The sequence below is a fragment of the Ictidomys tridecemlineatus genome, chromosome 12 (genome assembly GCF_052094955.1).
Source record: "Ictidomys tridecemlineatus isolate mIctTri1 chromosome 12, mIctTri1.hap1, whole genome shotgun sequence".
Lineage (NCBI taxonomy): Eukaryota > Metazoa > Chordata > Mammalia > Rodentia > Sciuridae > Ictidomys > Ictidomys tridecemlineatus.
In genome coordinates this window covers 65,812,763-65,832,620 of record NC_135488.1, presented here as the reverse complement: position 1 = coordinate 65,832,620, position 19,858 = coordinate 65,812,763, and the positions used below count along the sequence as shown (strand labels likewise).

At 40.0% G+C, this 19,858-nt stretch overlaps 1 protein-coding gene across 3 annotated transcripts in view; it reads left to right on the top strand.

The window, feature by feature from the left end:
• The window catches only part of Plek (pleckstrin), a 61,359-nt gene that overhangs the window by 30,640 nt on the left and 10,861 nt on the right, over positions 1 to 19,858 (top strand). For all 3 annotated transcript variants that reach the window (XM_040271194.2, XM_078029085.1, XM_040271193.2), the window contains exons 4-8: positions 474 to 684; positions 13,382 to 13,537; positions 13,745 to 13,926; positions 16,104 to 16,195; positions 19,349 to 19,533. In XM_040271194.2, coding sequence (XP_040127128.1) covers positions 643 to 684; positions 13,382 to 13,537; positions 13,745 to 13,926; positions 16,104 to 16,195; positions 19,349 to 19,533 — 657 coding nt within the window. In that variant the 5' untranslated portion in view covers positions 474 to 642. The remainder of the gene's footprint in view (positions 1 to 473; positions 685 to 13,381; positions 13,538 to 13,744; positions 13,927 to 16,103; positions 16,196 to 19,348; positions 19,534 to 19,858) is intronic.

The window sequence follows — 19,858 nt, the reverse complement described above, 5'->3', positions numbered from 1 at the left end:
GAACTCACAATCCTCCTGCCTGCCTCCTGAGCCACTGGGATTACAGGTGTGCACCACTCTGCCTGGCTCCCTATAGGGCTCCTAAGAAGACCAAATTAAATAAGGTAGGCTGACAAACACCCGGTACAGGGCCTGGGAGAGACGTAGATGTTCACTTAACAGCAGGTACTCAGTTATGCTAATCAGATGGCTCTGGATTTCTTGGTATTGTTATTAAACATTTTCAGGATCTCAAAAACAATTCCTAAGCAGGATAGTTTCTACCAATAAAGTTTTCTTGTTCATCTGCCTTTTCTTTTTATTGTTTATTTTTTTTTCTCTCTAGGAAAAAATAAATAAAAAAGATAATGCTTTTCTTTATGGTAATAAAAATTTATCTTGGCAAATATTGCACCCAATTGTATTTTTAATGTTTCCAGTATGAGCAAAGCCTGGGCTGTTTGGCCCTACAGTTCCTTATTCTGCTCTTCCAGCCCACTGAGGGGAAGAGGATGTGATCATGCGATCACCAGCAGAAGGGAAATTGTGAAAGAGACCTCACTGTGAAAAAGACAGCCCACAACCGCCTGGGGTCTCAGAGGAAGGTGAGCTTCTGAGAGGACTTGTCTGAGAAGGGAACCGTCTGTCCTTCTGTCCATCGGCATGGAACCGAAGCAGATCAGGGAGGGCTACCTTGTGAAAAAGGTAAGTAGAAGCACCACTTACAAGGCTGTCACTCAAGACAGCGAGGGGAAGGCTGGTGTCTAGCTTCGAACTCGACCCAGTTCCTTCCAGGAAGGCATTCCGCTGCACCTGTTGGGATGCAAACAGGAGCTCACTGCAGCACGGGGAAGGTTGGGGTGGAGGACTCAATATGTATTCTACTGCCTTCTGTCTCTTAAAGGGAAATTGATCCAGCTCAGACTTTAGCACAGTTTAATCTTGGGGACCTGAGAATTCTGAGCAGCAGGATCTGGAAGGAGGAGCCTAGATTAACTCCCTCACCATTTAGAATAAACTTTTTAAGAGTCACTCATGTGCGTCTGCCGAATGAGCCAACTCTTCTACTGCAGAAGTTACTCGGAGAGACTGTTTCTTTTTAAATTTAAATCTACCCTCAGGGTTGTTTATTTGTTTATTTTTTTTTGGGGGGGGGCGGGTGATTAAAAATAAGTTGAAAAATGATCTAGTTATTATAGTTTATTTCTTGGGCCATCTTCCTAAAATTGATGTCTAAAAAACCCATTATCTTTTAAAAATTGTACTGGAATCTCTTCACTCACAACTCTTAATGAATTTGTTTAATAGGCCATCAAGGTGGAAAAAGCACAATTTTAAAGAGTAGGATATACAGAGCTGAGTATACTTAAAAAATGCCTCGTCTCACTCGTTTGGTATCAGGAACACTAAATCTTGTTAAGGCCGTTCATCTTTCTTCTGATTCTGGCTGTGTGTTTTCTGAGTCGATGTGAAAAGCCCCCATGGTGAATTCACACATAGGGCTTATTGGCATCCTGTGGGCAACACCTATACACACAAGCATGCTCACACTAACCCACGTGAAACCAGAGATTCAGAAGTGAACGGAATTTTAGTACATCCCTTCCGCTGCCATTCTGCTGAACGAACACCTAACATGACCCTGTTTTAGGCTTTGTTTTACATGTTGGCCTAAAATGTTCTACTTCTAAGGTGACTGAACGGCATATATTGCTGCCTGCTCCCATGCTGAATTCAGTCTGAAATGGACCTGCAATCAGCTGGCCTCATCTCCTCATTTGCACAAGAGGAGACTGAGGTCCATGGTCACATGGGTGTGACAGAGTTGGGACCAGAAACATACTCTGACTCCTGGCACTGACTCATGGCACTGAGCTCTGTTCAGAACCCCAGGATCTTGCAAAGCAAATTTAATCTAAGTGTTTGCAATATATTTGTGTTGGGGAGTTATGAGTTGGTGCTGGAGGTTAAATGTGCCTCTAGCTGGTACTGTCTCTGGCTAATCTGAAACCATCCTTTGGAAGAGACACAGGTTTACACACAGAGGTGCATGTAGTGTTCTTGTGATAGGAACTGGTGCTTCCTCTGAAAACCAATAATAATCAATGTTGACTGATTTGCCTAATCCATTTGGGCTTCTTGAGAAAAGCAGGTGAATGGAAACATTTTCTGCATGGTTTGTTTTCTGTTTGTTTGGTTTTTAGACAATGGAAAACATCTTGCAATGAAACTTGCTGTTATAAAGTTTGCATGCTTGTATTTAAACTTCTCTCAACTACAAAATATATATTCAATCTAATAACTGAGATTGTTTCATTAGGAAAGGAGGATAATAGAGTCAGGGTTATGAAGCATATGAACTTAAATTAGTAAATAACTTCTAATTAGTGAGAATCATTCTCTCAGATTATGGTCTGTAGATGCCCATTTAGAAAAGTGCCTAGAACCTAGTAAAATTTCATACTGATATTTTCACAATTTATATCTTTAAAATTTTTGTTTTCAATTTACATCTTCCCTATGTTTTACATTTTTATGTGGGGGCCACTTGAATACTCTCCATATAAATTTTCTAATTTGGCATTTTGTTTTTATTTAAAAATCTTATTTCAGGGCCTCATGCTCTACCACCAAGCTATGTCCTATAACTTGAATTTTTTTGGGTGGAATGCTTTAACACTGAGCCACAATCCCAGCGTCACCCCCCCTTTTTTTTGGTACCAAGGGGGTACTTAACTACTGAGCAATATCCCCAGCCCTTTTTAAAAAAATTATTTTTTTTGAGACATGACCTCAATAAGTTACTGAGCCTGGCCTTGAACTTTCGATCCTCCTGACTCAGCCTCCTGCATATCTGGGATTACAGATATGCACCACCATTTCTGGCTAATTTGACATTTTAAAGAAAAGTGTGGTTCATAAATACTTTCTTTGTCAGTTGTGGAACTAAACCTGGAGCCAGAGTTTCCCATAAGGTGTAAACGTTCCTAATTTTTTTAGATATTAAGTTTTTTCAGTCACTGGGTTGGTGGCCACGTTAATCATGAAGAAAGAGCCATGAAAATCTTTCTCTGATGAGACTATTAGGAGCCTTGACCGTGATTATTTGTGTTAAAACATGACAAGTAACATGAATCTCTCTCCATTCATCTTTTTCTCTTATGCACTTGGATAGTAATAAAGGACAACTTTCTCTTTGGTCTTGTTTTAGAAATGCTTTTATTGGAATATTTTGGGTGGAAGAAATATGATATTCCTGCTCACAGAGGAATTTTGTCATTAGAAATCTTGGTCTTGACAGCCAATGGGCTAGTAACTACAAAATGTTTCTGTTTTTCTTCTGTTGAGAGATAATATTTCACAATTTATGTTTCCTCTTTGGCCTCCTAAGATCTTAAATACATAATTATCTTAAACTTATAATTATCTTAAACACATAATTCTGTCATTTTCCAACCTTTTCATTCCAAACACCCAGATCTCCTTGCCTCAAAGTCTTGTCACTTTTTAAATTTTTTTTTTTTCCAAGAAGCATTTAGACTCAACTAGGTAGCAGCTGGCTGGTATACAAATGTGACCTCATTCAGTCTTTACCACTTTGTGATTCTCATCTTAGAGTTGAGAAAAATGAGGCTCAGGGAAAATAAGTGACTTGTTCCCTATCAAGCATTTGGTAAGAGGCTAACCTGGGATTCAGACCATCATCTCATGATGCCAGGCAGTGTTCTGAAAGGCAGGCTATGCAAGCTGGCAAAAGGAAGGTCAGATGAACTCAGCAGAAGCAGTGTGGGGTCTGGACAAATTGTATTGTGGGCAAGACTGGGTTTAGTAACCTCAGCCTCCTTTGCTCTCTGATTAGGGTGTTTATTTTGCATGTGTTTGAATACATACTGCTGAAGGGAATATGTTCATATGCATGGCTTTAAAAAAGAGAAAGGAGCAAATGAATACAATAAATAGACTAGACTCCTCCAAGTCATTTCCCTCATTCCTAGAGGTTTACGGAGCAGACCATGGTTTCCACGACAACCCTCCCAGCAACCAGTAGGTACAACAGGACTGATTCAGCGGCTTTGGGACTTGGATGTCCTGTGAGACTGGGAGAAAGCACAGGAATTAGGGTGTTGGGAAATAGAAGGATATGGGGCTGAGGCAGAAAGAAAAGGACTGCAGAAAACTGTGGCAGAAAGGGAGAGTCTAGGACAAAAGAGAGAGCAGAGAATCTTGGGTCCTCGCCCAGGAACGCTTTCCTACAGCTGGCTTGTCTTCTAGACAGGATGAAATATCCCAGAGATTTGCAGCCATTGATTCGTCATCACGGTAATGACTAACACATGCAGTGTCTGCCAGGCAGCAGGGACATTTCTAAGCATCACATGCATCAGTCCCTTCATGTGACATACTTAGAACAACCCTACACAATAGGTACAATTATCCTGACTTTATAGATAAGGAAAGGCAGAGCCTCACCCAAGATCCCCCAGATAAAAGTGGCACATCTGGTTTGGAACCCGGTAGTGTGGCCTCAGCTTTGCATAGAGCTGAGCTTAACCGCGTACTATCTGGCCATCTTGGGTTCATATTGCAGTGACGTTCTGTTCCAAAAGTACTCTTTGCTGTAATAGGAGGGACTCAGAAGAACCTCAAGCCAGAATAACTCCACCCTTGCCTACACCACTGTACTTGTTCCCCTCACCTCCCAGTACTGGGGATTGAACCTGGGTTCTATCACTGAGTCATATCCCCTGTCCTTTACACTTTTTAAAATAGGGTCTTGACAAGTTGCAGAGGCTGGCCTCAATTTTTTTTTAAACATTTATTTTTTTTAGAAGTAGTTGGACACAATACCTTTATTTTATTTATTTATTTTTATGTGGTGCTGAGGATCAAACCCACGTGCTAGACGAGCACTCTGTCACTGAGCCACAATCCCAGCCCCTGTCCTCAAATTTGTGATCCTCCCACCTCAGCCTCCCGAGTCTCAGGGTCTGTAGGCATATATGATGGTGCCTGGATACATATTTTTCAAACCCCTGCTCCCAGTTAGTTGCTTTGCTAAGCCCTTTATCATCTCCTTTACCCTTTACAATGAGAAGTAGGTAATTTGTTATCTTCATTTTATAGATAAACACAAAAGTCCAATTGCCCCAACTGTCAGCCATGGGTTGTAGGTTTTTTTTTTTTTTTCTTCAGTTGCTGGGGATCAAACTTAGGGGTTATTACCTGCTAGGTTAAAACTCTACCACTGAGTTCCAGTTCCATCCCTTATTTTAGTTAGAGACAGGGTTTTGCTTAGTTGTCCAGGCTGGCCTTGAACTTGTGACTTTCCTGCCTCAGTCTCCTGAGTAGCTGGGGTCACAGGCATACAACACCCCTCAGCTGAGCTGTAGCTTCTTTCAGTGAAGCTGGACATACACAGGAGGGCATGTTCTAATTTGTGCATTCATCACAATTAATTAGATGTTACTCTCTTCCCTGTTAAATTATAAACTGAGAGCAGAGACTGGATCTTGTTCATTTTGTTACACCCAATACCAGGTTGTGTCTGAAGCAGACTCTTTTATCATTAGTTGGATGAACTTGAAAGAAATTTGCCTAAAATAGACTCACAGAGACCAAGGAATCAGGGTTCCATATTATAGCAACTTTTTAAGTATTAAAAAAAATAATTTTAGACAGGATGTTCATTTTTAGATGACATGTAAAATGTGCTCCTAAGACTTATTGTTACTTTTTGCCTTGCTGATGAGGCCCAAAGATTAGAAATAGGAATTATAGAAATAAAAAGATAAAAGGAAATAAGGACAGCAGGCTCTTTGGGACAAATGCATAGAATCCCAGGGTAGAAAAGGATGTTAAATGTCCAATTGAACTTCTTCTCTGTAGCCTGCATTTCTTTTATTTTTCTATTAACAAGCATCTTGAATATTTCTTTTGTTAAGGAACTCACTAATTTAATTGTTTTCCTTTGAGTTGTGCATAAAACTGTATTTTGAAACCTCCATCTAGTGGGACTCCAGAATAATCCAAGTGTTTCACACCTTTAAAGACAATTCTCGTCTGCTCTGCCTGTTCATAGACAGTTCCTTCAGCAATCTTCCAGGAGAGAAGGTGCCATCTTTGTATTCTGTTTTGAACTGGCTCCAATTTTATCTGAACCCAGCATAGTTCTCCAGGCACCTGATAAATATGGAATTAGAGGGAATAGGTAGTATTTAAAGAGTGCTCACTGTGTGCCAGATATTGATTTCAGCAATTTATGTGGATTGCTTCATTTAACGTCCCAGCAACCCTGAGACATAGGGATTATTACTATCCTCATTTGCCAAATGTAGAAATTTGCTTAAAAGTCACACTGCTAGAAAGTGCTGGGGTTGGGATTTGAGCAGGAGTCATCCAGTTCCAGGGCCCCTGGTCACTTCCTGACTATGCCCATTTAAAGTTAGAATATTGCTTTCCTCTTTTAGATCCTATTCTATTTATACAACTCACAATGAGTGTAGTTTTTTTTTTTTTTTTGACAGCCACATTAAACTGTTGAGTCATAGAGCTCTTCCCCTCCCAAATGCCCTTTCCCCAAATCTTGGCCCATACTTTTTACTTTAAAATATTTTTAAAAATCTTATTAAATAAAAGGACTGTGTCTTACTTAATTTCAATTTGCATTTTTCTGTTGCTGTTGAAGTCATCCATTTTTATTTTTGTTGGACCCACAGTAATTCTTCTTTTGAGAATTGCCTGTTTATATTATTTGCCCATTTGAAAACTGAGAGCATTTGTATATTTCTTATTGATTCTAGAATGTTTTAAAAAATACCTTAAGGTTCTTTACCTTTAATCATTTAGTGATATATTGTAAATACCCATGCATTTGCTTTTGCTTCCAGTTATTGCTTTATTTTTTAATGTACAGAGTTCATTTTAAAAATATGATCAGATGTCTCATCTTTTTTTTTTTTTTTTTAATACCAGAGATTGAATTCAGGGGCACTTGACCACTGAGTCACATCCCCAACCCTATTTTGTATTTTATTTAGAGACAAGGTCTCACTGAGTTGTTTAGCGCTTGGCTTTTGCTGAGGCTGGCTTTGAACTTTTGATCCTCCTGCCTTAGCCTCCTGAGCCACTGGGATTACAGGCATGCGCCACTGTGCCTGGCAGATGTCTTATCCTTTTATGATTTCTTCTTTTGGTGTCATGTAATGTCAAACTCTGATATATCAGTCCCATGATGATGAATATATATATTTACCAGGAAACTTTAAATCTGACTTAGCATCTAAAACCCACCATTGTGGGCCTGTAATTGAATAGATTTTTTATTGTAATGGAAGAAAACAGACATATGCTACACACATACACACACACACACACAAGCGTGCAAACCATGCATACACAAACAAAATTGAACACCTTAATTCAAAAATAAAAAATCTGAAATGCTCTAAAACCTGAATATTTTGAGCACTGGCTTGACACCACAAGTGGACAATTCCACACCATTTAACATGCACAAAATTATTTAATATATAGTACAAAATTACCTTTGGCTTTTTGTTTTGTTTTTGTTTTGTTTGGTACTAGGGATTGAACCCAGGGGTCCTTTACCACTGAGCTACATCCCACCTCTTTTCATTTTTTAATTTGAGACAGGGTCTCACCAAATTACCCAGACTGGCCTCGAATTTGCCATTCTCCTGCCTTATCCTCCAAAATTGCTGGAATCACAGGCATGCGCCACCATGCCTGACTACCTTTCAATTATGTATGTGAGGTAAAAATGAAACATAAATTTCATGCTTGGACTGTGTTCCATCCCCAAGTTATATCATTATATATATGCAGATATGCTAAAATCAGAAAAAAAATAAAAATCTGCAACACATCTGGTTCCAAGCATCATTTTGGATAAGAAATATTCAACCTATATCTATCATATATCTGTCATTGTGTTTCTCCATTAAAGTGAAGTAGTTGGCTAAGTGTTATAAAAAAGAGATTGATCCAGATTTTAGAATTAGTTATCTAAGAACCAAAATGAAGATACCACCTGAGAGGAAGTGAAAGCGCATAAAACTGGGAATCAAGAGAACTTGGTTCTAGTGACAGTTTCACATTAACTAGGCAGGTGTACACGGCCTAGTCACCTAACAGGGGTCTCGGCTTTACCTCTATGGTAAAAGTGTTGATAGATGGTCCTAAATTCTTCTCTAGCTTGGTCAGTCTATAATCACACTTCCAGGTTTGCTTTTGGGTGAGCACCAAGAAGGTTGAGGCCAGACAGGGAAAAATATAAGAATGGCCAATAAGATCTATTGTCAGATTACCAGAGAATTCCATCATCCTAACCTAACTCACCACTATCAGGCCTGGAGGAGAGTACAAGCTTTATAAGTGGCCAGATTTCTCTTGATTTTCCAAGTATTAGGTTCCTCAATTTGCATAATGACCCCAAATCCCAAATGACACATCCCTCTAGGAGTTTGCTGACAGCCCCTAAAGCTATATCTGAATAAGGAAAGCACACATTCACTTTGGACAGTTGTCTCTGGATGCTTTAATTGTCTGAAAAGGGAATGCAGTTCTGACAGATTTTTACCAATTTTTTCCAATTCTAAGGTCAAAAGCCCTGAGTGATTATGGAAGGTATTATCCTAGATAGGCCTACAGTTGAATATTAAACTTAAGGTTTGAAAAGGATTTTAGCAGTCATCTAGTTGAAACTCTACTCTGAAAGTCTGTGGATACATCTTTCTGATTTCTAGTTATTTCAATTTTTATTGATCAGATTTGTCTATATATTTCAGTAAAATTATATTCGAAATTTTAATACATAGAATGTCAAATGTTGTAAATTTAAAAAATTTAAATTTAAATTTACTAACTTTCCCTAATTGTTTAAAAATATTCAAACCTATAGAAATTGGGAAAACCACTTCCACTAACCATATACTTTTTACCTAGATTCATCCATTGGTAAGGAAAGGATGCATTTGCTTTTTTTTCCCTTCTTGATATTTCTCTACAAATATGCCCACATATAATTTTATGTCAAGAAATTTGAGAGTATTTTGCAAACATCATGCTAACTCACTCCACTGTTTCAACACATATCTAGTAAGAACAAGGATATTCTCCTATATAATATCCTATGTAATCTTGAATGCCATTATTGCATCCAAGAAATTTAACCCTGATACAATGCCATTGTAACTAACATAACTTTTTATATTCAACCAATTCCAAATGACTCAATAATATGCACAACTGCTTTTAAAAACTTCATTATTCAGTCAAGGGCCCTATGTTGCATGAATATGCTGTTTTTCCAGTGATCAAATGAGAAAGGTAACTAAACTAGAATAGTGCTCTTTCATAGGATCAACCTGGCCAGGTATAGAAGTGCTTGTCTATAACCCCAGTGACTCAGGAGGCTGAGGCAGTTAGATCACAAGTTAAAAGCCAGCCTGGGCAACTTAATGTTCATTTGTTACACTCAATACCAGGTTGTGTCTGAAGCAGACTCTTTTATCATTAGTTGGATGATAAATTAAAATTAAAAAATTTGAAAGTGCTGGGTATGAAGCTCAGTGTTATAGCTCCTGGGTTCAATCCCCAGCACCACATAAAAAGCAACCTTAACAGAGCCATATTACTATAATTATTGTGTATGCCCTTCATGGAATTAATTCTCAGGACCTGTATACAGCTAAACAGACATTGCTTTTCAACTTGAAGGAAAACATATATACAAAAAAGCATGTAAGCTATGCCATAATTTTTACACACACACACACACACACACACACTCACACACACACACATATAATGTACATCATACACATAACAAGAAGAGACATTGACAGTATCCCATAAAAATCATTGCTCTCCTTCCAACTCTATACTCCCATCATAGGTTACCATTAGTGTAACCTCTCACCAGTTATGCCTGTTCTTGAACTTCACATAAATGAATTCATACTTTAAGTACATTTTTTGCCTGTTCTTTTTTCACTTGATATAACGTCTATGAAATTGATCTGTGGTGTTGTAAGTATCAGTAGTTCACTTTTTTAAATCATTAAGTTGTATTCTGTTATGTGAATTCACTGTATTAATAATAAATTTATATGTTTTCACTGTACAGTTTACTTATCCATTCTCCTGTTGATGGGTATTTGAGTTATTCTCCATTTTTGGCTATTATGAATGACGTTGCATGGGTGCTATGAATATTCTAGTATCTAACCTTTTTGGCAGTATACACTCATTTCTCTCAGATCTGTGACCAGGTGTGGAATTGCTGTGCAAAGGGCACGTGTCTGTGTTTAGCTTTAGGGTAAAATTTCCAAATACGATATAACACTTTGCATTTCTGTCAGCTATGTATAGGAATTTCAGTTATTCTTCTTTCTTGACAAATCTTGCTCTTCTCTATCTTTATAAATGTTGGGTACTTTTGTGAATGTATCAAGGTATCTCATTGTGGTTTGAATCCATGTTTCCCTGATAAACAATGATGGTGAACACTTTTTCATATATCTTCTTTGATTTCATGCCTGTTTATCATTTTTTGGCCCGTGTAAAAATCATATTGTTTCTACTTTTCTTAATGATTTTAAGGAGTTCTTTATGTACTGGATATGAATCTAAGATGTAAAATAGGAAGGAATTTGATTAAAATTATTTAATGTGTTGACATAGTGTCTGACCTTGTCCATTTTTTGAAAAGGGAAATAGTGTAGTGTTGCTTTGGATTAATTCTTCTGCCTGGGCAAAAAAGTGATAGTGTATTTTAGTTGGGGGTGGGGGACAGCTCTTTTAGGAGCCCATCAAAGGAAATGTTTGGACAAGAAAAAGTGATTATCTTCTTTGTATAGTCTTCCTTTGGGGCAACTAGACCTTTATATAGAAACTCTTTGTATTTGAGATAAGCAGCAGGATCTGCTGGGAGCTGGATGATAATTTTAATTTGTGGTGGTCATGACAGGGTGGTATTGTGGGTCAAAAAATAGAGGCAAAGGAATTTACTTTATTCCTTTTTCAAAGCCCTCTCCCAAATTAAACCAGAAAAAGAAATTTTCTCAGTCTAGTCAGAATGGTTAATTTGTTGGTAAAGGAGCAGTTGGCATTACTCCAAACCGAATCTTTGTAAGTATTAATTTTCCTGTGAGCCACATTGACTCTGATAGCATCACTCATATTGTAGACCAATTCGCAAGTGATTTTCATAGAGCCTAGCCATGCCTGCACACAGGCTCTTGTCTGAGTTCCTTCTTGACATCCATAGTCAGATAAAATCTGACTGAACCAAGGGATGGAAGCACTGCAGCACTTTAGGAGCTCTGTGAGCATGGACACAGCTGTTGATCAAGATGCTTTTCTAGTTTGCCCAGATTCAGGCACACACTCCTATTTAGTTTAAGCTGGCACTTGAGATAGAATCTATTTACCATCCTTGAATTGAATTAAACTCAATCAGCAGGCTTGGGAGCAGAAAGTAAACCACAGAAAGTCAGCCTGGAATGCGCATGAAGGAGAGTGGAGATCCAAATTGTACTCCCTTGGTCATGGCCCATTAGAGGCTGATTATAGGGGTGTGTGTGTGTGTGTGTGTGTGTGTGTGTGTGTGTATCTTAATTAAAAAATAGTTCTATCCAGGCACAGTGGTGCACGCCTGTAATCCCAGCGGCTCAGGGGGCTGAGACAGGAGGGTCTTGAGTTCAAAGCAAGCCTCAGAAACAGTGAGGTGCCAAGTGACTCAGTGAGACTTTGTCTCTAAATAAAAAATATAAAAAAGGGCTGGGAATGTGGCTCAGTAGTTAAGTGGCCCTGAGTTCAATCCCCAGTATCCAGCCCCCACCCAGCCAAAAAAAAACAATTCTAACAAAATGAAACTTCCCTTCTCCAATGAAGGCTGCTTTCCTGAGCAAGCTGATCATACAAATATGGATCACTTCCCTCTATATTGATCAAAGCTGTGCTATTTATTAAGTCCTGCATGTGTCTGTAGAATAATTTCAGAAAACATTGTTATGATTTGTTTCTACTCTAGTGTTAATCATTTCTTCATATCTTCCTCATTTAGTCTTAAATACTCATTATCACATAATGTGATTTTAAATTACAACCATTCATGCCACAAATTATTTATTGAAGACCTGGTAATGTCATTCAGTGGTAGGTTCTTGACCTCCTGAAATTAACAGAATTTGTTGGCAATTTTTAGCTGACAACGTTTTATATACTTTATGTTTTGAATGCACATATGAATATATATATATATATGCATGCATAAATATACATAGTATAATTCCTGTATATATGTAAGTATATATGTATTGTTCACATACATACATATTTTATTCATTATGTAACCCTAATTAGTACTTGCTAATATGATGTAAGATAGAATTATTATCTTCTCTTTAAAAAAAACTGTGGCTCAGAAATTAAACACATTCCCCCTAGGATATGTTCAACTAATAAACAGCACAAGGGTCAAATGCAGGTTTGAGGTCATCCTGTACTTTCAAGCACCCTAAATACACACATGCCATATGATGACCTAGGAGGCATGCAAGTCCAGGGATGACCCCAAACCTTAATCTACCAAAAAAGAAACCAAAAGAGAGGTGACTTGTTTGCTCACAAATACATCCACAAATGGACTTCAGCTTTCCCATTCATTATTCTACAGTGCACCTGGCTCATTGTTCCAGGGTCTTCCTCGATCACAAGATGATAGTGCTACCAGTTCATTACCACTGAGAGAGGATAAAAGAGTAGCTGTTTATTGTGCTTGAAACTCAAACAGGCATACAAACATGACCATCTCTTAAGATATTTAATAATACAACCTCCTGTTTATAACCACAGTTGAACTTTAAAAGTCCTGTCCACATTATTTCCATTAATATGTGCTAGAATCCTCTGAGGCAATCGTTGTCACCCCCATTTTAGTTCTGGGAACTGAAGCTCAGAAAGGCTGCTCAAGTTTGAGTAGCAAGGACACAGCAGAGCTTGAACTGGGTCGTCTGATATTCAGCAATCACGGAAGCAAGGTCTGGCCTTCCAAGTGAAGGTAGAATTGAGGTGGGACCAGATTTTATTTACAGCCATCTTCAGTGAATCAGATCAGATGGCCTGAAGATTATATTTTGAAAAGCTCTAGGAAAATTGCTTTCTATATTTTGACTCTATAATTCTGATAAACACCCCCAGGAATTAAAATTTTCTAAAAATTAAAAACCTTTTGACAAAATACCCGTGGTTGTCATTTTTCTATTTTTTCCTCTTCTCATAACAGGCAGTTGAAAACTGAAAAGTACATGAAGACAAAGAAATATGAGCTGTACTCAAGGAACCCTGCCCATCTCAGATCTTTCTGTTGTCATTCCAGGGGAGCGTGTTTAACACCTGGAAAGCCATGTGGGTTGTATTGTTAGAAGATGGAATTGAATTCTACAAGAAGAAAAGTGACAACAGCCCCAAAGGGATGATCCCCCTGAAAGGAAGCACCCTGATGAGCTCTTGTCAGGACTTTGCCAAGAGGATGGTGAGTGGACATCATGAGCTACAAATCTGGGCCAGGCACTGACCTTTAAGTCTGTGCATGGCCTGTAGTATAAGTAGTGCCCCCTGGACCAGCTTCATTCACTATCAACCACACTTCACCATGGCATTTGGGTCAACTGTTCTCTTTATGATGGGCCTCGGTGCCTTAAACATGGTCATTTCTAATGGGATGTGTTTTGATTTTCAGTTTGTGTTTAAGATTACTACCACCAAACAGCAGGACCACTTCTTCCAGGCAAGCTTCCTGGAGGAGAGAGATGCTTGGGTTAAGGACATCAAGAGAGCCATTAAATGCATTGAAGGAGGCCAGAAGTTTGCAAGGAAATCCACAAGGAGGTCCATTCGTCTGCCAGAAACCATCGACTTAGGGTGATTTTCTGGGATTGCCTCTCTCTACCCTTCCTTTTTTCTCTCTGCTTTCTGAGGGGAAGAGCACAACAGATCCTGCTCCAAGGCTTGCTTGGCCACCTCTGAAGTCTGTATCCACTCTGCCAAGCTCCACTGGCACTTGGTGGACCTAGATGTTTAACTGGGTCTGAGGCAAGAAGCTAATGGAATAGGAATGTATAATTTCCCTCACTGGGTAGCTTTGTGTATGTGGTGTATGTCTGTGGGGATGGGGTGGGGAGAATGGATGGCTCATCATTTCATTTATAAAGTAGCCATAATAAGTTATTAATCTGGAAAGAAAGCATCAGGATCTCTAGGCAGCAAGGAGGAAGCAGGAATTAAGTATATAAGCAAGGGAGATTACAAGTTTGAATTCATGCTTTTATTCTCATAGTCAGGGAGGGCCAGCCAAGATGAACACCCATCCTGCATGAAAGCCATTTGTTCCCTGCCCTGGTTTAATAGGCTGCGATACTGGCTAGCTTGGCATTGCAAGTGATAGTTATTGTCTAAAGGGGGTCAGAGACCAACAGGTAAATATAGCCTCTTGGCAGAGATTGTGAATGGAGTTCTTTCCTGCATGCTTCATATCTTCTATGAGCACAGGAATCTCTTTCTTTCTTTCTTTCTTTTTTTTTTTTTTTTTGAATACCAGGGATTGAACTCAGGGGCACTCGACCACAGAGCCACATCCCCACCCCTATTTTGTATTTTGTTTAGAAACAGGGTCTCACTGAATTGCTTAGTGCCTCGCTTTTCCTGAGGCTGGCTTTCAACTTGTGATTCTCCTGCCTCAGTGTCCTGAGCTGCTGGGATTACAGGCATGTGCCACCTCACCTGGCAGGAATATCTTTCTTTCTGGTAGTTTTGCTTTTCAATTGAGCATACTCTGAAACAGGAACCCTGTTGGGAGGAATATAAGCTAGTTGCTTAAAATGTCCAATAAGAATTCTCTTCACAAGGAGTGGATAAGAGATGGGGCACATCTAAGAGGAGACACAGCTGCATGATTAATACAAGACTCCTGTCACAGGAGTCATGTTTGGGCATTGAGCTTAGTAAGACTCAGCAGCTTCCCTCACCATAGGAGCTTTTTGATAAAGACCCAAGAGGAGATGACACCTGGCTTTGGCTGCAGCTGCTGGTTGGGGACGTCAGGTGATCACATTCCTGAGTGATGTCAGGGAGGAAATGATGCTCAAACTACATGGAGCCACAATATACAAGAAAGTGGCCTGTGTTGGGCCTTAGATTCTCTGATAAGGCTATTTTTGGTTTATTGTTCCAAGGACAAGAAAAATGAGAACTTCTATTTTGCTCTATCTCATCATTTTTAGAATAAAAAATAAGCTTAGTGGAAATGTTTGGTTTCTTCAAGGCAATAGTCTACAACATGGTCTCTTGAAGATCTTTAAATAATTGGGGGACTGTGTTAATCAGCTTTTCATTATTGTAATAGATACTCGAGATCATCAACTTACAAAGAGAAAAGGTTCATTTTGGCTCATAGATTTGGATGTTTCAGTCAATGGTCAGTTGGATACATTTTGCTTTTAGGCCTTTGGTAATAGTGGTACATCAGGCAGAAGTGCATGGTATAGTGAAAACATTCACCTCCTTTTGGGTTGTGAAAGAGAGAGAGTCTGGGGTACCACAGTTCCCTTTGAGGGCAGGTCCCCAATGACGGAAAGACCTCTCACAAGGCCCCACCTCCTTAGTGTCCTCCCCCTCTCAATAGGACCAAGCTGCGAACTAAGCCTTTAACTCATGAGCCTTTGGGGGGGGGGGGATATTCCAGGGATCTTAAAGATCTACAATGTGAGTGAAAAATTGGCCCTCAAAACCTTTAATCTTTGGAACCTAACTCAGGGCAATTTCCACCTCAGGCACCAGGAATTAAATTTTAAAAGAGCTTAATGAATTTTAGAAACATTATGTATTTTTCTAGTGCATTTTACGAAATGCTCTGCAGGCCACAGCATTATGTAAAAATGAATATTTCTCTTATGGTCTGGTGGAGAAATAGGTTCACGGGTTACTCAAAGTGGCAAGGGAAGCTTGTGCTCATGGCCAGCCTCTCCAGGGTGGCAACTCCCAGAGAGAACCCACTATTCTGAAATGTTCCCTGCTCATCATCTTTTTTTATCTCTTTGCAGTGCCTTATATTTGTCCATGAAAGACACTGAAAGAGGAATAAAAGAGCTGAATCTAGAAAAGGACAAGAAGGTTTTTAACCACTGTTTCACAGGTAAAAGGATGTGCATGCCTGAAATGGGGTGAGAAGGGAGGGAATAGGGAGTTCTCCTTTTGCTGTCCCTCAGCTCTATGTGTCTGGTGGGGGCCTGGAGCATGGGGAATGAACAGTGTCACTAAATGCAGAGTGATGAACATAAGAATTGACTTTTCCCCATGTGGAATCAGAAAGAAGGGTGGAAAAAACGTTTTTGTCCAAGATAACATTTCAGAAGTTCTAGCTGCATCAATTAAAGGATCTTTCTCCCCCAATAAATGGCATTAAATGATTGTTAGCCATACATACTCAATTAAATAAGATGCATACCTTGTTATGATAAACAGGGGTGGAGACATATACTGTTAGAGTTAAGTGATAATATTAGGATGTCAGAGGCTGCACGGGGTAGGGTTTTAGGTGTTATGAGCTTAGGTAGTATGATGTAGTGATTGAAACATGTTCATTGGAACCAGACTATCTTGGTTCAAATTCTCCTGGGTCTTTAACTTACTAACTATAAAAGCTCAGGCCAGTAACTTAGCCTCTATGTCCCTCACTTTCCTTATAAAATGTGGGTGTCATAGCCTATGTACTTTATAGGCTTGCTGTTCTGTGTGTGGAACATTGTCTGACACACAGCGGTGCTAATGAAGCAAGCACTCAAGTGACTATTATGACTGAGGAAGTCACATGTCTGCCTAAGTGAGTTCAGAAAAGAGTTCAGAGGGTTGTTGGGGCTGAATAGGAGGTGGTACCTAACTTTGACCCGGAAATATGGGTATATCATTCATGAGGAGGATGTCTGATGAGGAGGCTTGGCATAGGACAGTGAGAACAAAGTTATTGGGCAGAGATGTACAATATGTGTCTAAGAAAAAGAAATTGACCTGCCCGGTAGGGCAGATAGTTCATTAAGGGGAACAAAATGAGATGTATAGTTTTGGACAAGATTTATCAGTTACCAGGCATGGGTTACTTATGATGACAAGAGGCATCAAAGGAAGTAAATTCTGAGAAAATATAAGAGATATTGAATCTGAGGTATAAGATCAACAGATAATCTTTTTGTTGTTGTTGTTTGGTACTGGGGATTGAACCCAGGGGCACTTAAACACTGAGCCACATCCCTTGACCTTTTTAAAAATAATTTATTTAGAGACAGGGTCTCACTAAGTTGCTTAGGGCCTTGCTAAATTGCTGAGGCTGCCTTTGAACTCGTGATCCTCCTGCCTCAGCCTCCCAAACCGCTGGGATTACATGCATGTGCCACTGTGCCCAGCTCAACAGATAATCTATGACAGTGGTCCAGGTCAGGGTCAGGAAGGAGAAGGGGAAGAATGTGAGCTGTAGTATCAGGGGAGTATTTCATAGGAATGAGTCTTAGGAAGTTCAGGCAGCAGCCCGTTAGCATCAGACAAGTAAAAGATGAGATTTGAGACCAAGATACCTCGCTGTGGTTGTTGGTGAGGGAAACTGACAAGAGCAAGACAGCGACCTAACTCTACAGGACTGTGGTCAGGTCTACAGAACAAAGGGCAAAGGCAACAGGAAGAGGTTCCAATGTAGATCTGGTCACAAGATCCAGCTGACACTCATTTCTTGTGTTTATGTGCTCCTGAGTCCCAGGGTATTGGGCTACCACTTCTTATATCTTTTCTATTGAAGGTCATGGTGGGTTCTAGAAATTTCCATGGGTAGAGGCTTCAGGGGAGTCAAGTAGTCTCAGCTGGGAGACGAAGACTGAGGCAGAGACTGGGACCCAGATGTGCTGATGTGTGATGAAGGACCTTGAATATCAGGTGACAGAGACACTAGAGTGAGCTTATCTTTCAGGTTTCAGCACGCCTAGCTGAACAAGCATAAAATGTGAAGGCCTAGCGATGGGCAACCTAGGCCTAAGGACACTTAAACTCTCTGAGTCTAAATTCTCTCATCCTTCAAATAAGGTCTGTAATTACTACCCTACCTCTTTTATAGGGTTGCTGCAGGGATTAAAAGCAGAGATTCAGTATTAATTAATTTATCCTTCTAGAAAAAGTGGACTAAACTTCTCATATATGAAATTCACAGAAGGCTCCCTTACCGAAAGCTCTCACTGCTGTTGCAAGGGCGGCACACCCCACTGCCCTTGCTTGGATGACCCAGGCCTGGCAGGGTTACACGGGCTCTGTCATTGTCATCTAAAAAAAAATGCACTGTTATGGATGCAGCTCTTTACTTTCACCTGTTAGTAATCTAACCCTTGGGTCAATTTCATTTTATTCCCCTTGTTACCCTTTCTTGAGGCAAAAGTTTGATTAAATGACTTCTTGAGGGACCTGCAAGATCCTGCAGAGGTGTGATGATAAACAAATAAGGTCGTCAAATTTTAATTTAGGACACACATCCCATCATGGTGATATTTGCTGCTTAAAAACTTGCAATGGCTCCTTAGTGCCAAATGACTTAACAGGCCATCAAAGTTCTTCCCACTTATCTTGCATCTTCCTTCTCCTCCTCTCCTTTTGCCTGGTCTCATCACTCCTCCTCCTGCCCCCGCCCCCACTGCTGGGGCAGCTGCAGCTTGTGTGAATCTTCGCACCCGCTGCTCCTCAGCCTGTGCTGAACCCTCTCAGCCCTGTCTTACATGTTTGCAAACACCTACTGCTTTTTTTAGGTCTCAGCCCAGTGTCAATTTCTCTATGAATATTTTCCCGGACAGTGCATGGCAGTCCCCTCCTCCTTCCCCTGCCCCTTCCACACCTTCAGATGTGACTCAGTAGATCTGCAGTATTGACTTGCTGGGTTCTAATACTTCTCATGCATCTCTCTCTTTTATATTCCCTAAGTGAATCTGCCCAATACCCATCAGAGTACCTATTAGGTGCTCGATCTACTAGATGTTCAATAAATGTTAATTAATGAAAGAAATGAGTGGGCTAGGAAAAATGATTTCTTTGATGCAGATGTTGCTTCTTACACAGCATGTAGATATTTTTAAAAACTTCTTACATGATTCTTTTTGTTTTCAGGTCTCTATCCCACTAATTTTATTTTTTCCTTCTTGGAATAGCAGGGAGGATGAGACAAGTTGGACATGCAGGTGTTCTGGAGCCAGTGCAAGAGTGATGGTCAGTGGCTTGCTCTTTGAGAAGGAGGATTAACATTCCCTCTATTGGTCTTCTCTAGGTAGCTGTGTCATCGACTGGTTGGTATCCAACAAATCTATTCGGAATCGCCAGGAAGGCCTCATGATTGCCTCATCACTGCTCAATGAAGGCTATCTGCAGCCTGCTGGAGACCTGTCCAAGAACGCAGCGGATGGGATTGCAGAGAACCCTTTCCTGGACAACCCGGATGCCTTCTACTACTTTGTAAGTGAGAAAAGCTACCGATCTATTCTTCCCATTGGGGGACAGCCCAGGGCAGAGTCTCTGTTGATTTCAGTTCTTAGCCACATATGCCAAAGAAAGTGCCCAGACCTACAGAGAACTATTAGCTGGGGTGGGGGGAGGGTGAGATCAACCGGGGAGAAAAAGGAACTACTCCAGGCCCCTAAACCATGCAGCCTTGAGGCCCACAAAGCTTCTACTACACCAGCAAGACCCAGACTTGACAGCTGTTCACTCCACAGCGCTGCCCCATCCAAGTGAAACAGTTTAAAGGAAATGGTGGACTACTTGAATAGTTTTTTTTTTA